Source organism: Carcharhinus amblyrhynchos, chromosome 2, assembly GCF_965287045.1.
Source record: "Carcharhinus amblyrhynchos chromosome 2, sCarAmb.v2.hapA, whole genome shotgun sequence".
NCBI classification, from domain to species: domain Eukaryota; kingdom Metazoa; phylum Chordata; class Chondrichthyes; order Carcharhiniformes; family Carcharhinidae; genus Carcharhinus; species Carcharhinus amblyrhynchos.
Window position 1 is genome coordinate 143,286,194 of NC_137325.1, and position 14,942 is coordinate 143,301,135.

Genomic DNA, 14,942 nt, shown 5'->3' on the forward strand with positions numbered 1-14,942 from the left:
CAGTCTGAAAGACGTGCTGGTTGGGTGCTTTGGCCATGCTAAATTCTCCCTTAGTGTACCCGAACAGTGTGGCGACTGGGGGATTTTCCACAGTAACTTCACTGCTGTGTTAATGTAAGCCTACCAGTGACACTAATAAACTTTAAACCAGGAACCGTAACATCCAGTTATCTGGGTCCTCATACCCAGATCAAAAATAACATGCCAGGAATGCTGGAAATCTGAAATAAAAACAGAAAATGTTGGAAACTCTTTCTGCTTAGAAAGGACAGCAGGACTCGAGGGCACAACCTCAAAATAACGGGGGGGGACAGTTTAGATCGGAGTTGAGGAGGAACTTCTTCACTCAAAGGGTGGTGAATCTCTGGAATTCTCTGCCCATTGAAGTGGTGGAGGCTACCTCGCTAAATATATTTAAGACACGGGTAGATAGGTTTCTGATAGACAAGGGAATTAAGGGTTATGGGGAGGGGGCGGGAAAGTGGAACTGATCCACTTCAGATCAGCCATGATCTTATTGAATGGCGGGGCAGGCTCGAAGGGCTAGATGGCCTACTCCTGCTCCTATTTCTTATGTTCTTATGTAAATACTCAGCAGACATGGCAGCAGCTGTGAGGCCTCAGTGTTAGAGTGCAGCCTCTGAGCTTGTCTCCGTCTGTCCTTCCCGTTTTTTAGACCATTCTTGAAACCAGTCTCTTGGATCCCAGTAACTGCTTACGTGGCTGGGTGTCACGTTTGTGTCAACTAATGTCTCCTGGATAGTGACCCGGATGTTTTAGTCGCTATATAAATGCAGGCTGCTATTATTGTTTGTGCTTCAGTGACTATTTACACTCACTGCTTATGGAAACATTGGTGTTTTACCAGCTATGCTATTTGTAGCGATGAGTATACAAGCTCAGGGGTGGCACAGTGGTTAGCTCTGCTGCCTCACAGCAAAAAGTCTGACAACACCAGGTTTTAGTCCAACCTATTTATTTGATAATATACTCACTAGCTTTCGGGGTTACCCCCTTCGTCAGGTTCACCTGACGAAGGGGGTAACCCCGAAAGCTAGTGAGTATATTATCAAATAAATAGGCTGGACTAAAACCTGGTGTTGTCAGACTTTTTACTGTGTTTACGCCAGTCCAACGCCGGCATACCCACATCATGACTACTATCGGCCTCACAGCGCCAGGGACCCGGGTTCGATTCCCGGTTTGGCTCACTGTCTGTGTGGAGTCTGCACATTCTCCCCGTGTCTGCGTGGGTTTCCTCTGGGTGCTCCGGTTTCCTCCCGCAGTCCAAAAGACGTGCTGGTTAGCGCATTGGCCATGCTAAATTCTCCCTCGGTGTAATCCGAACAGGCACCGGAGTGCGGCGACTCGGGGATTTTCACAGTAACTTCATTGCAGTGTTAATGTAAGCCTACTTATGACTAATTAAAAAACTCTAACTTTATTACCACATCTTGAGATTTGATCTTGCCGTCACAGTGTATATCTCATGTAAAGAGACATACCTGGATTGTGTGGCATTGTATATGGAAATGCCTTGCACCCCTCCAGTCACACCATTGAGGGCAGTTTGCTTCTAATGTGGTGCAGTGGAATTCTTCAGGGAATTTGGACTTCTTGATCTGCTGTTTGTTTTAGCTCATGGCCTTGCTACTTTAAATTAGGTTTATCTGTACAATGACTGCCAGAGCCACAGTATCTATCCACGTCCAGATTAAGTAGGAAGAGACCATTCACCCTTTGAGCCAATTCCCAAGTTTAGTTAGTTATACATAGAAACTAGAAGCAGGACTAGGCCATTCAGCCCTTCAGATCTACTGGGCCATTCAATCATTGACTGAGAAGTTCCTCAACCCCATTCTCCTGTTTTTTCCCTGTCACCCCTGAGCCCCATACCAATCAGAAACTTATCTATCTCAGTCTTAAATATACTCGATGATCTGGCCTCCTCTGTGGCAAAGAAGTCCACTGATTCACCACCCTCTGGCTGAAGAAATTCCTCCACATCTCAGTTCCAAGGAATCATCCCTTTACTCTGAGGCTGTTTCCTCGGATCCCAGTCTCCCCCGCTAATGGAAACATCTTCCCCATGTCCACTCTATCCAGGCCATGCAGTATCCTGTAAGTTTCAGTTAGATTTTTTTGATATCTTATTATTGTCACATGTATTAACATACAGTGAAAAATATTGTTTCTTTCGCACTATGAAGACAGAGCATACTATTCATAGAGAAAGAAAGGAGAGAGTGCAGAATGTAGTGTTACAGTCAGAGCTAGGGTGTAGAGAAAGATCAGCTTAATGCGAGGTTGGTCCATTCAAAAGTCTGACAGCAGCAGGGAAGAAGCTGTTCTTGAGTCGGTTGGTACGTGACCTCAGACTTCTGTATCTTTTTCCCGACAGAAGAAGGTGGAAGAGAGAATGTCCGGGGTGTGTGGGGTCCTTAATTATACTGGCTGCTTTTCAGAGTCAATGGATGGGAGGCTGGTTTGAGTGATGGATTCATGACCTTTTGTCGTTCCTTGCGGTCTTGGGCACAGCAGGAGCCCATACCAAGCTGTGATACAACCAGAAAGAATGCTTTCTATGGTGCACCTGTAAACGTTGGTGAGAGTCGTAGCTGACATGCCAAATTTCCTCAGTCTTCTGAGAAGGTAGCGGTGTTGGTGGGCTTTCTTGTCTATAGTGTCAGCATGGGGGGGGACCAGGACAGGTTATTGGTGATCTGGACATCTAAAAACTGAAAGCTCTTGACACTTTCTACATTGTCCTCGTTGATATAGACAGGGGCATGTTCTCCTTTCCGCTTCCTAAAGTCAATGACAATTCCCCCCCTCACCCTTCCTCATCCTTCTAAACTCTATCGCGTACGTTGGCTGATCATCAACTTCAATCCCTTGATCCCTTTTGCTCCAAGAGCTATATTCTAATGAAATCAGTTCATGGTTAACCTGCAGCACAATTCCCAACTCCATTCTGAAGCAGAGTAATACAGATTTGTAACGTTAACTCGATTATCTATCTCTGTTGGCCCAGCATTTTCTGTTTCTTCTTCTATTTATTCTTTACTGTTCTATATTCCTCAATATCCTGAGCGAACAAAAATCTTGTAAATATTAATTGATGTTTCCCCACCCCCCGCATAACCCTTCCTAATTTCCCTCCTGAATACTTACAACGCAGAGGCCATTCAGCCCTTCCTGTTGATGCTTGTTTGCTGCGAACAATTTGACCAGCCCCATTCCACTGCCCTTTCCCTGTCATCCTGCAGCTTTTCCCCCCAATAGGGGATTCCGAAGAAACCTGAGGAACGGTGTGAATATGGATGTCGCTACGACGGGGGGTGGTTGGAGCAAATATTATCGAGGCATTTAGAGGGACACTGGACAAACTTAAGAGGGAGAAGGGGGCAGGGGGTTACGATGGTAAATTTAGATGGCAGATGGTGGGAAGAGCCTTGACTGTAACATACGTTCATAAGATATAGGAGCAGAATTAGGCCATTTGGCCCATCGAGTCCACTCTGCCATTCGATCATGGCTGATATGCTCCTCATCCCCATTTTCCTGCCTTCTCCCCCTAACCCTTCAACCCATTCCCAATTAAAAATCTGTCTAACTTCTCCTGGAGGTTTACTCACTGTCCTAGCATCCACTGCACTTTGGGAGAATTCCACAGAGTCACAATCCTTTGGGAGAAGCAGTCTCTCCTCAACTCTGTTTTAAATTTTCTAACCTTTATTCTAAGACTATGACCTCTTATCCTAGAATGTCCCACAAGAGGAAGCATCTGCTCCATGTCTACTTTATCCATATCTTTTATTATCTTGTATACCTTGATCTAATCTCCCCTCGTTCTTCTAAATTCCAGAGTATCAGCCTAAACTGTTCAATCTCTCTTCATACAACAAACCCCTCATCCCTGGAAATGTCAGCCTGCTCCAGATGAGTCCACTGGCCTGTTTCTGTCTGTCCAATGTAATCTTTGTGCTTCAGTTCTCCCACCGAGGATCAAATTAGTTTTCAAATCGCTTGCCTCTGCTCCAACACTTTGCTTGGCAAAGCCTGCGCCTGTGTTCCCCTCCTGTTTCCACTTGGCTGGGTGGGTCCAACTTCAATGCTCGAACCTCAACACCATCCGGGACAAAGCAGCCCACTTGATCCACCATATTAATAATCCATGCCTTCCTCTGCCAATGGTGTGCCTGCCATGTGTACCATCTACAAGATTGGTGGTTGGTGGTGAAGGTTGGTGTTGTGGATAGTCTGGAGGGATGTTGCAGCGTGAGATAGATAGGATGCAAGACTGGGCAGAGAAGTGGCAGATGGACTTCAACCCGGAAAGATGTGTAGTGGTCCATTTTGGCATATATGTGACAATAATAAGTCAAATCAAAAAATTGCCTTTGGCTGACCTACCTTTCGGCTGGGTCTGTGTAGCCCTACCAGAAGCTGTACACAAGCCCAGAATCCCAAGGAATTAGTATGCTATTTTTGCTGATATTGATGAAATGAGGCTGACGGTTAAGAATTCTATCCAGTTATTTTAGGTAGAGGCCTTCCACAGAAGGAAACTTTTGAGCGGGATTTTCTTGCTGCTCACGCCAGCAGGATTCTCTGATCCCGCTGCAATGAACAAAGATTTAGCTGGGCACCAAATTCTCCTTCCTCTCTGGTAGTGGTGGCAGGGTGTGAACGGCTGGACAATTCCAAGCAATGAGTTCTTTTCCACTCATGTTATTGCTCAGATGGAACATCAACATAGCTGCTACCTCTGGTTTGGAGCAGAGGACCAGCTTGGGAAGTAGCATTCCTATAGGTCCAGATCAGTGGTGCATGTCCCGCTTGCTTCATCAGGCATTGATACCTGTGTCTGCAGAGTCATGCCAATGGCATCGAAAATCTTCTGGGATTTGTTGCAGGGGATGTTATTCCATAAACATGATTAAAAAGGCCAATGCAAGCACTGACCCATGTGACAGATTGTTATTGAATGGGTTAGACTGGTCATGTCAACAAGATGGACGTGAAATATATGATTTTGTGTTAGGATGTTGATTAGTCTAAGAGTTTTGTGGCATTGTACATTTGTTGAAAGCTTCAGTAGCAGGTTTTCTAACCAGACAGTGTTATATTTAGCAAATTAGGAAGGCAAGTGGAATGTTGGCCTTTATTGAAAAAGGAGATGGAGTGTAAAAATAGGGAGGTTTCTGTGGCACACAAATGCCAGGCAATGACCAACACCAATAAGACACTCTAACCACCCCTCCTTGACATTCAATGGTGTCACCATCACTGAATCCCCCACAGTCAACATCCTTGGGGTTACCATTGACCAGAAATTCAACTGGACTCGTCACATAAACACAGTGGCTACAAGAGCAGGTCAGAGGCTGGGAATACTGCAGTGAGTAACTCACCTCCTGACTCCCCAAAGCCTGTCCACCATCTACAAGGTACAAGTCAGGAGTTTGATGGAATACTCCCCACTTGCCTGGATGGGTGCAGCTCCAACAACACTCAAGAAGCTCGACACCATCCAGGACAAAGCAATCCATAAACATCCATTCCCTCAGTAGCAGCAGTGTGTACTATCTACAAGATGCACTGCAGCAATTCACCAAAGATCCTTAGACAGAACCTTCCAAACCCACCACCACTTCCATCTAGAAGGACAAGGGCAGCAGATACATGGGGAACACCCCCACCTGCAAGTTCCCCTCCCAGCCACTCACCCATCCTGACTTGGAAATATATCACCGTTCCTTCACCGTCACTGGGTCAAAATCCTGGAATTCCCTCCCTAATGGCATTGTGGGTCAACCCACAGCACACGGACTGCAGCGATTCAAGAAGGCAGCTCACCCCCACCTTCTCAAGGGGTAACTAGGGATGGGCAATAAATACTGGCCAGCCACACCCATGTCCCACAAGTGAATAGGTGTCTTGGTGAGATTGCACCTGGTTTCTTACTGAGGATATCATTGCATTGGAAGCAGTTAGCGGTTCATTTGACTGATTCCTGGGATGAAGGGGTTGGCTGATGAAGAGTTGGACAATGTGGGCCTTTTCCCGCTGGAGTTTGGAAGATTGAGAGGCGAACTTATTAAAATGTTTGAGATCCTGAGGGGGCTGGACGGGGTGGATACTGAGAGGATATTTACCCCTGTGGAAGAGACTAATCCTCAGGGGCCTCCCTTCAGAGGCTGAGGAGAATCCCTGTTCTTTCAGAGAGTGGTTGCTCAGTTGGTGCTGTTATTGTCCCCGGGAAGCCGAGCCATTGAAGATGCTTGAGGCTGGGTCAGATCAATTTTTGACCATCACCAGGGCTCTGATCTTTGTGAATGGTGGAGCAGGTTCGAGGGGCCTCGTCCTCTTTGCTGTCTGGCCGGATTAGCGTGCTCCCCTCCCCCTCCCCACCCCCCTCGGGAGTGAGGGCGAACAGTGGCACTGCTATATCCATGGTCCCAATAACCGATTGGAAACATCCAGATAAGTTAATGTCACAGCAGCTAGACTGGTCCTGAATGAGACTGGGAGCCAGTTTCTCCATTCACCCGATGGGTTAACCTTGTCCCACACGGTGGTGTCCGCACAGCGCTGTGACATTCCCGCTCTCCCTGCATCTCCGGTCATTTTCCAGGTTAAAGCAGCTTTAGTTTGATGAATTCACTGATGTCTCCCACTTTCCCTACCCCCCTTTCAGATTCCCTGTCGATCCACTGACCTCCTCCACCTTTCCCCAACCTCCCCTCCCCACCCCCCCGACCATCCTCCCCTTCCCCCTCCCCCGCCCTGTCCCTCCCCCACCCTCTGCCTCTTGTCTTCCCCTCTCCTTCCACCACCTCTCCCCCTCCAGCCCAACCTCCCCTCCCACCTCTCCGTTCCTCTCCCCTCTTCCTCCCCCACTCCAGTCTCCTCCCCCAACCTCCCTTCACCCTCCACCACCCTCTCACACCTCTCGCCACCACCTTCCTCCTCCCCTTCTCTCCACCCTCTCCCTCACGCCCCCCTCCCTCACGCCCCCCCCATGCCCCTCCCTCACGCCCCCCCCTCCCTCACGCGCCCCCCCTCCCTCACGCCCCCCCTCCCTCACGCCCCCCCCTCCCCCCCGTTCTCCCCCCTCCCCGGGGCTGATTTTGACTGACGTGTTCTTCCTCTGTTTCCCCCACAAGGTTTTATTCACGATGATGATTTGAAAGCCATGCTGAAAGGCAGCAACCTGCAGAAGATCAAATCCAGCTCCTGGATGAAGCCACGTTTCTACAAGTTGCTGGAAGACTGTCGGACGGTGTGGTACGACTCCCAGAAAATCCTCAAGTCAGCTCGCGCCCAGATCTGTAAGCTCCCAGAACAGTCTGCTTGACCGGTTTTGCCCTTGGCCAGATGTGAGTCTGCAGGGGCCGCGCGGAGGAAAATCATAATAAAACAAATACGCTGGGTTACTGACAGAGGAACTTTCAATGTTCAACAAAGAAGGTGAACAGGTCGTGGGAATTAAGTGGGAGGGAAGATGAACAGGAAGGGAAGGGGAGAACAGGAAGGGGCCTGGTGTTTGAGGCAGGGTGTCCTCGTCGCAGCATCATTTGGCAGTGATGAGGGTCTCAGCATGGCACCTGTACACTGGTGAGGCCGCAGCTGGAGTACTGTGTGCAGTTTTGGTCCCCTTATTTGTGGAAGGATATATTGGCCTTGGAGGGAGTACGGAGAAGGTTCACCAGGCTGATACCAGAGATGAGGGGGTTAGCTTATGAGGAGAGATTGAATAGACTGGGTGTGTACTCGATGGAGTTTAGAAGGATGAGGGGGGGATCTTATAGAGACGTATAAGATAATGAAGGGGATGGATAGGATAGAGGTAGAGAGATTCTTCCCACTCAGAAAGGACAGTAGGACTAGAGGGAACAGCCTCAAGATAAAGGGGGGGCGGTTTCGATCAGAGTTGAGGAGGAACTTCTTCACTCAGAGGGTGGTGAATCTCTGGAATTTTCTGCCCATTGAAGTGGTGGAGGCTGCTTCGCTAAATATATTTAAGACACGGGTAGATAGATTTCTGATAGACAAGGGAATTAAGGGTTATGGGGAGAAAGCGGGAAAGTGGAACTGAGCCACTTCAGATCAGCCATGATCTTATTGAATGGCGGGGCAGGCTCGAAGGGCTAGATGGCCTACTCCTGCTCCTATTTCTTATGTCCTTACTCAAGGACACAGCATCCAGCCAAGAATTCCCCCTGCATGTGGGGAAACAGGGATGGAGTAGCAGCCAGGATTGACTGGGATTGATCCATGGTCAAATAGCTTGCTGGCCAACACTCGGTGCAGTGATTGGCCAATCCAATCTTTTACCTGGCTGGGTAAAGCCAGAGTGTGATTGGACTATCCAGAATTGTCACCGAGCAGTGTCACACAGTCCCTGCAGCACAAAGAAGGCCATTTGGCCCATTGAGTCTACGCCAACTGTACAACACAGGTCCCACCTAGGCCCTTTCCCATAACACCGTGTATTTATCCAGCTAATCCCCCTAACCTTCACATCTTGGGACACTAAGGGACAATTTACCGTGGCTAATCCCCCTAATCTACACATCTTGGGACAATTTAGCATGGCCAGTCCACCTAACCTACACATCTTGGGACACTAAGGGGCAATTTAGCATCGCTAGTCCACCTAACCAGTATGTTGTACACTCTGTGGCAGGAAACCAGAGCACCTGGAAGAAACCCACACAGACACGGGGAGAAGGTGCTGATTCCACACAGACAGTGACCCAAGCCGGGAATCGAACCCAGGTCCCTGGTGCTGTGAGGCAGCAGTGCCAACCCACTGTGCCACCCAGTGTTCAGGGGCTGGGGCCATTTCCCTAAACCAGTGACATCAGTCGATTCTGGACACACCCTAGTTGCTATCGGATGGGCTGTTTGACGGACAGTCAGCTGGGTAACAAAGAATCTGTTCCCATTCCGATTGGTCAAAGGAAGCCACAAGGATGGACATGTGATTAATGAGGGTGGGGAGCGGTGACGAGGTAGGTGGCAAGAGGAGGTCATGGGCAGCACAGTGGTTAGCATTGCTACCTCACCTCAGAGATAGACCTGCCTCAGAGATAGGTAGGTTCTTGATTAATAACGGGGTCAGGGTTATGGGGAAAAGGCAGGAGAACGGGGATGAGAAAAACATCAACCATGATTGAATAGCAGAGCAGACTCAATGGGCCAAGTGGCCTAATTCTGCTCTCACAGCCCCAGGGTTCGATTCCCGGCTTGGGTCACTGTGTGGAGTTTGCACATTCTCCCCGTGTCTGCGTGGGTTTCCTCCAGGTGCTCCTGTTTCCTCACAGCCCGAAAGACATGATGGTTAGTTGCATTGGCCGTGCTAAATTCTCCCTCAGTGTACCCCAACAAGTGCCGGAGTGTGCCAACTAGGGGATGTTGATAGTAACTTCATTGCAGTGTTAGTTTAAGCCTGACTTTTGACACTAATAAATAATGTTTAAAACTTTAAACTTGATGAAGCCTCCAGGAGTATATATCCAACCCTATCCTCTGCTTATTCAGTGGCAGCAAGGCCTGTCATTACTTTGTTTGCTGTTGTTCCCTTGAAGAACCTTTATGTTAAAGGCATTATATAGTTTGGTTTGTCACACGGTCTGTACAAGAATGCCAGCTGGTCACACAACGGGGAAGCCTGTGTGGTGCAGACAGGCTGTGATGGGGCAGGATTGTGTGACCAGATAGTCCTTGAACCCTTGTTTTTGCCAAGTCGGTGCCAAAGCCACCCCGGGGTGGGGATAACACGTTTGCCAGGGTGGCGGGAGTGACGAACAGTGCCGAGGATGAATAATTGAGTAAATAAAAGGCAATTAGCAAACCAATCCAAACCACTCCTTTAGTAAAACAAAGCGGCCTTTGATAAATAAAGTTCTGTGACTCTTGATAAAACAAGGTGGTGGAATTACTCAGCAGGTCTGCCAGTATCTGTGGAGAGAGAAACAGAGTTAATGTATTCAGCCCAGTATATGCAGCCTTTTTAAAAAGGATTTAGACGGTTACATGGGTAAGATGGGTGTGAAGGGATATGGGCCAAATGCAGGCAATTGGGACTAGCGTAGTGGTAAAAACTGTTTATTTACATAGACAAGTTGGTCTGATGGGCCCATTTCCATGCTCGAGACCTCTATATGACTCTGTGACTGCATAGTACTGGGGCAGCACAGTGGGTTAGCACTGCTGCTTCACAGCTCCAGGGTCCTGGGTTCGATTCCCAGCTCGTGTCATTGTCTGTGTGGAGTTTGTACATTCTCCCCGTGTCTGCGTCGGTTTCCTCCCACAGTCCAGAGATGTGCGGGTTAGGTTGATTGGCCATGTTAAGAAATTGCCCCTTAGTGTCCAGGGTGGCAGAGATTAGAGGGATTAGTGGGTATAATATGTAGGGATATGGGGATAGGGCCTGGGTGGGATTGTGTTCAGTGCAGACTCGATGGGCTGAAGGGCCTCTTTCTGCACTGTAGGGTCTATGACTCTATGACTGTATGTTCGGGGATCAGAATTCAACTGTATTTTACATGGGGTTACAGGGATAGGGTTTGGGTGGGATGGTGGTCAGTGCAGACTTGATGGGTGGAATGGCCTCCTTCTGCACTGTTGGATACTTCCTAATGTTCCCATAAGACCCCCTGCCTGTGAAGATTCACACCTTAACTGGGAACTCCCACCCACCTGACAAAGGGACAGCTGGTTCCGAAAGCTAGTGGCATTTGCTACAAATAAACCTGTTGGACTTTAACCTGGTGTTGTGAGACTTGTCACTGTGTTTACCCCAGTTCAACGCCGGCATCTCCGTATCGTGGGAACAGGGAAGGCAGATGAAGCTCTTCCTGTTTGTGGTTAGGTGTGAGCACTGTCAGTGCTGTTGACGGAACAGACAAACTGAGATCAGCGTAAATCGAAGAATCGGGTCAATATCTTTCAAGCTGTGTGTAGCAGAGCAGCCCAGGGCTGTCCTCAGCTCATTCCGACCCGAGTAAAATCCCAGAACAAACTGTTTGTGCAGTTTCCCCTTCCACTGAAACCGCAGTGGCACTGTTTGCAGTGTCGTCATGGTAAAGCCTTGTTAAATCAGAGCAATCCCTCTCCCAATGAAACAGCTGGAGATTCATAGTTAAGAAAGCCCCACCAATGCCTCCACTTTCTCAGAAGACTAAGGAAATTTGGCATGTCAGCTATGACTCTCACCAACTTTTACAGATGCACCATAGAAAGCATTCTTTCTGGTTCTATCATAGCTTGGTATGGGCTCCTGCTCTGCCCAAGACCACAAGGAACTACAAAAGGTCATGAACGTAACCCAATCCATCACTCAAACCAGCCTCCCATCCATTGATTCTGCCTACACTTGTTGCTGCCTCGCCAAAGGAGCCAGCATAATTAAGGACCCCACGCATAGAACCATAGAAAATTACAGCTCAGAAACAGGCCTTTTGGCCCTTCTTGTCTGTGCTGAACCATTTTTTGCCTAGTCCCACTGACCTGCACTTGGACCATATCCCTCCACACCCCTCTCATCCATGAACCCGTCCAAGTTTTTCTTAAATGTTAAAAGTGACCCCGCATTTACCACTTTAATACCCGGGACATTTTCTCTTCCACCTTCTTCTGGAATCTATCTCGCTCTGCCTTAATACTATTCAAAGACTCGCTGCCTTTCATGTGGAGTTGCCGGCGTTAGACTGGGGTAAACGCAGTAAGAAGCCTCACAACACCAGGTTAAAGTCCAACATGATGAAGCAGCAATGCTCTGAAAGCTCGTGATTCCCAATAAACCTGTTGGATCCTGGTGTTGTGAGACTTATTCCACTGTCTTTTGAGGAAGAGAGTTCCAATTTTCTTCATTGCTATCTTAAATGGGTCACCGCATATTTTTAAATAGTGACCCTTGGATTCTCTGACACGAGGAAACATCTTCTCCACATCCACCCTGCCAATAGCTCCCAGGATCTTATGCTTTCCAATCAAGTTATCTCTTATCCTTCTGAGCTCCAGCGGATATAGGTTAGTTACTTAGTTTATTTATTAGTGTCATAAGTAGGCTTACATTAACACTGCAATGAAGTTATTGTGAAAATCCCCTAGTCGTCACAGTCCGGTGCCTGTTCGGGTACACTCAGGGAGAATTTAGCATGGCCAATGCACCTAACCAGCTCGTCAACTTGGTATGGGCTCCTGCTCTGCTCAAGACCACAAGCAACTACAGGAGGTCACCAGTGTAACATAAACCAGCCTCCCATCCATTGACTCTGTCTACACTTCCCGCTGCCTCGGAAAAGCAGCCAGCATAATTAAGGACCCCACGCACCCCGGACATTCTCTCTTTCGTCAGGAAAAAGATTCAAAAGTCTGAGGTCACGTACCAACCGACTCAAGAACAGCTTCTTCCCTGCTGCTGTCAGACTTTTGAATGGACCTACTTTAAGTTGATCTTTCTCTACACCCTAGGTACGACTGTAACACTACAGACTGAATAGACTGGGTCTGTACTCGTTGGAGTTTAGAAGGATGAGGGGGGATCTTATAGAGACGTATAAGATAATGAAAGGGATAGATAGGGTAGAGGTAGAGAGATTCTTCCTGCTTAGAAAGGACAGCAGGACTAGAGGGCACAGCCTCAAGATAAGGGGGGAGCAGTTTAGAACGGAGTTGAGGAGGAACTTCTTCACTCAAAGGGTGGTGAATCTCTGGAATTCTCTGCCCGTTGAAGTGGTGGAGGCTACCTCGTTAAGTATATTTAAGTCACGGGTAGATAGATTTCTGATAGACAAGGGGAATTAAGGGTTATGGGGAGAAAGCAGGAAAGTGGAAATGATCCACTTCAGATCAGCCATGATCTTATTGAATGGCGGGGCAGGCTCGAAGGGCTAGATGGCCTACTCCTGCTCCTATTTCTTATGTTCTTATGTTTTTACTACATTCTGCACTCTCTCCTCTATGAACGGTATGCTTGGTCTGTATAGCACACAAGGAACAATACTTTTCACTGTATGTGACAATAATAAATCACCAATAGGTGCCTCCCACTTCCACATAACCCAAATAATAACAAGTCTCCCTCGACTTGTCCTGTTTACCTCCTCTTCTGAGCGTGAGGTTACAGCTGTGCCTCAAACATCACGACTTCAAGAGATTGGCCCTTTAAAAATAAAGAAATTTTATCATGAAAATAATGAGTTGCTTTTTTCCAAACATAAACCAACTGTTGATCCAATTAATAAACCTCACTGGGCACTTGTTTAATCTCTGACCAATTAGAACTCTTCGATTAAAGATTCTTATCACACCTAAAAATAATTTACAGAAACGTTTTTGAAAACCCCACCAATCATCCCCACACACAGCAAAGACTGTCCCATCACAGCAAGTTAAAGTTTATTGATGAATCACAAGTAGGCTTACATTTACACTGCAATGAAGTTACTGTGAAAATCCCCTACCCTGGCACCTGTTCGGATTCACTGAGGGAGAATTTAGCACGGCCAATGCATCTAACCCGCACAGCTTTCAGACTGTGGGAGGAAACCGGAGCACCTGGAGGAAACCCACGCAGACACGGGGAGAATGTGCAGACTCCACACAGACAGTGACCCAAGCAGGGTGAAACCCAACTTCAGGCAGTTCATTGCGCACCAGAACAAACAGCTGTGTTTTCATTGCCTAGCTTCCAGCTCTTTAACTAATCACCCTAAACCTGTGTCCTCTGCTTACTACCTGTTCCACCAGCATTCAGTCAAAATCCTTTTTAATTTTCAACACTTTTCATTCAAAGTACCATTAACTAAGACTAAAGTATCTATTAGTTTAAATAGTGGGTGCACGATGGCGCAGTGGTTAGCACTGCTGTCTCACAATGGCAGGGACCCAGGTTTGATTCCCGACTTGGGTCACTGCCTGTGTGGAGTTTGCACATTCTCCCTGTGTCTGCGTGGGTTTCCTCCGGGTGCTCCGGTTCCCTCCTACAGTCTGAAAGACGTGCTGGTTAGGTATATTGGCCGTGCTAAGTTGCCCCTGTGCACCGAATGCTGGCCATACAGCAACGCCCACTTCCCATGAATTAAAAAGTAGCGTAGGTTACGGGGATTAATGGGGTAACAGGGATAGGCTCCTTGTCAGACAGTCTGTGCAGACTTGATGGGTTGAACAGCATCCTTCTGCACTTTAGAGATTAAACCCTGGCAAATCATCCAGGTTTTGAAATGAGGTGATCTAGTTATTCAGACTTGGTTATGAACAACACCATCACCTCACACTTAGATCATAGAATCATAGAAACCCTACAGTGCAGAAAGAGGCCCTTCGACCCATCGAGTCTGCACCGAACACAATCCCACCCAGGCCCTACTCCCCATATCCCTACATATTATACCCACTAATCCCTCTAACCTACACATCCCTGGACACTAAGGGGTAATTTCTTAGCACGGCCAATCAACCTAACCCGCACATCTTTGGACTGTGGGAGGAAATCAGAGGAAACCCACGCAGACACGAGGAGAATGTGCAAACTCCACACAGACACTGACCCGAGCCGGGAATCGAACCCAGGACCCCGGAGGCTGTGAAGCAGCAGTGCTAACCACTGTGCTACCGTGCCACCCACTTGCTGACCGTTAACCCAGAGGGTGGTGAGGGTCTGGACTGGGCTGCCTGGGAGGGTGGGGGAGACGGGGATGCCTCACATCCTTTAACAAGTACCTGGATGAGCACTTGGCCCATCACAACATTCAGGGCAGTGGGCCGAGTGCTGGCAAGTGGGATTAGGTGGGAGTTGAGGTGTTTCTGTGCGGACGCGATGGGCTGTACGATTCTATGAGGATCAGGGTAGCACGGAGCTGTATCAATGAGTCTGAAGTTCACCTGCGTGGGCCGCTAAAGGTAAAAGCTCTTCTAGTTTTACA

The 14,942-nt window shown here is 48.0% G+C and overlaps 1 protein-coding gene across 1 annotated transcript in view; it reads left to right on the top strand.

Moving 5' to 3' along the window:
• The window catches only part of plcd1a (phospholipase C, delta 1a), a 97,086-nt gene that overhangs the window by 26,264 nt on the left and 55,880 nt on the right, over positions 1-14,942 (top strand). Inside the window, exon 2 of the mRNA XM_080213646.1 lies at positions 7,173-7,337. Within this exon, the coding sequence (XP_080069772.1) occupies positions 7,173-7,337 (165 nt within the window). The remainder of the gene's footprint in view (positions 1-7,172; positions 7,338-14,942) is intronic.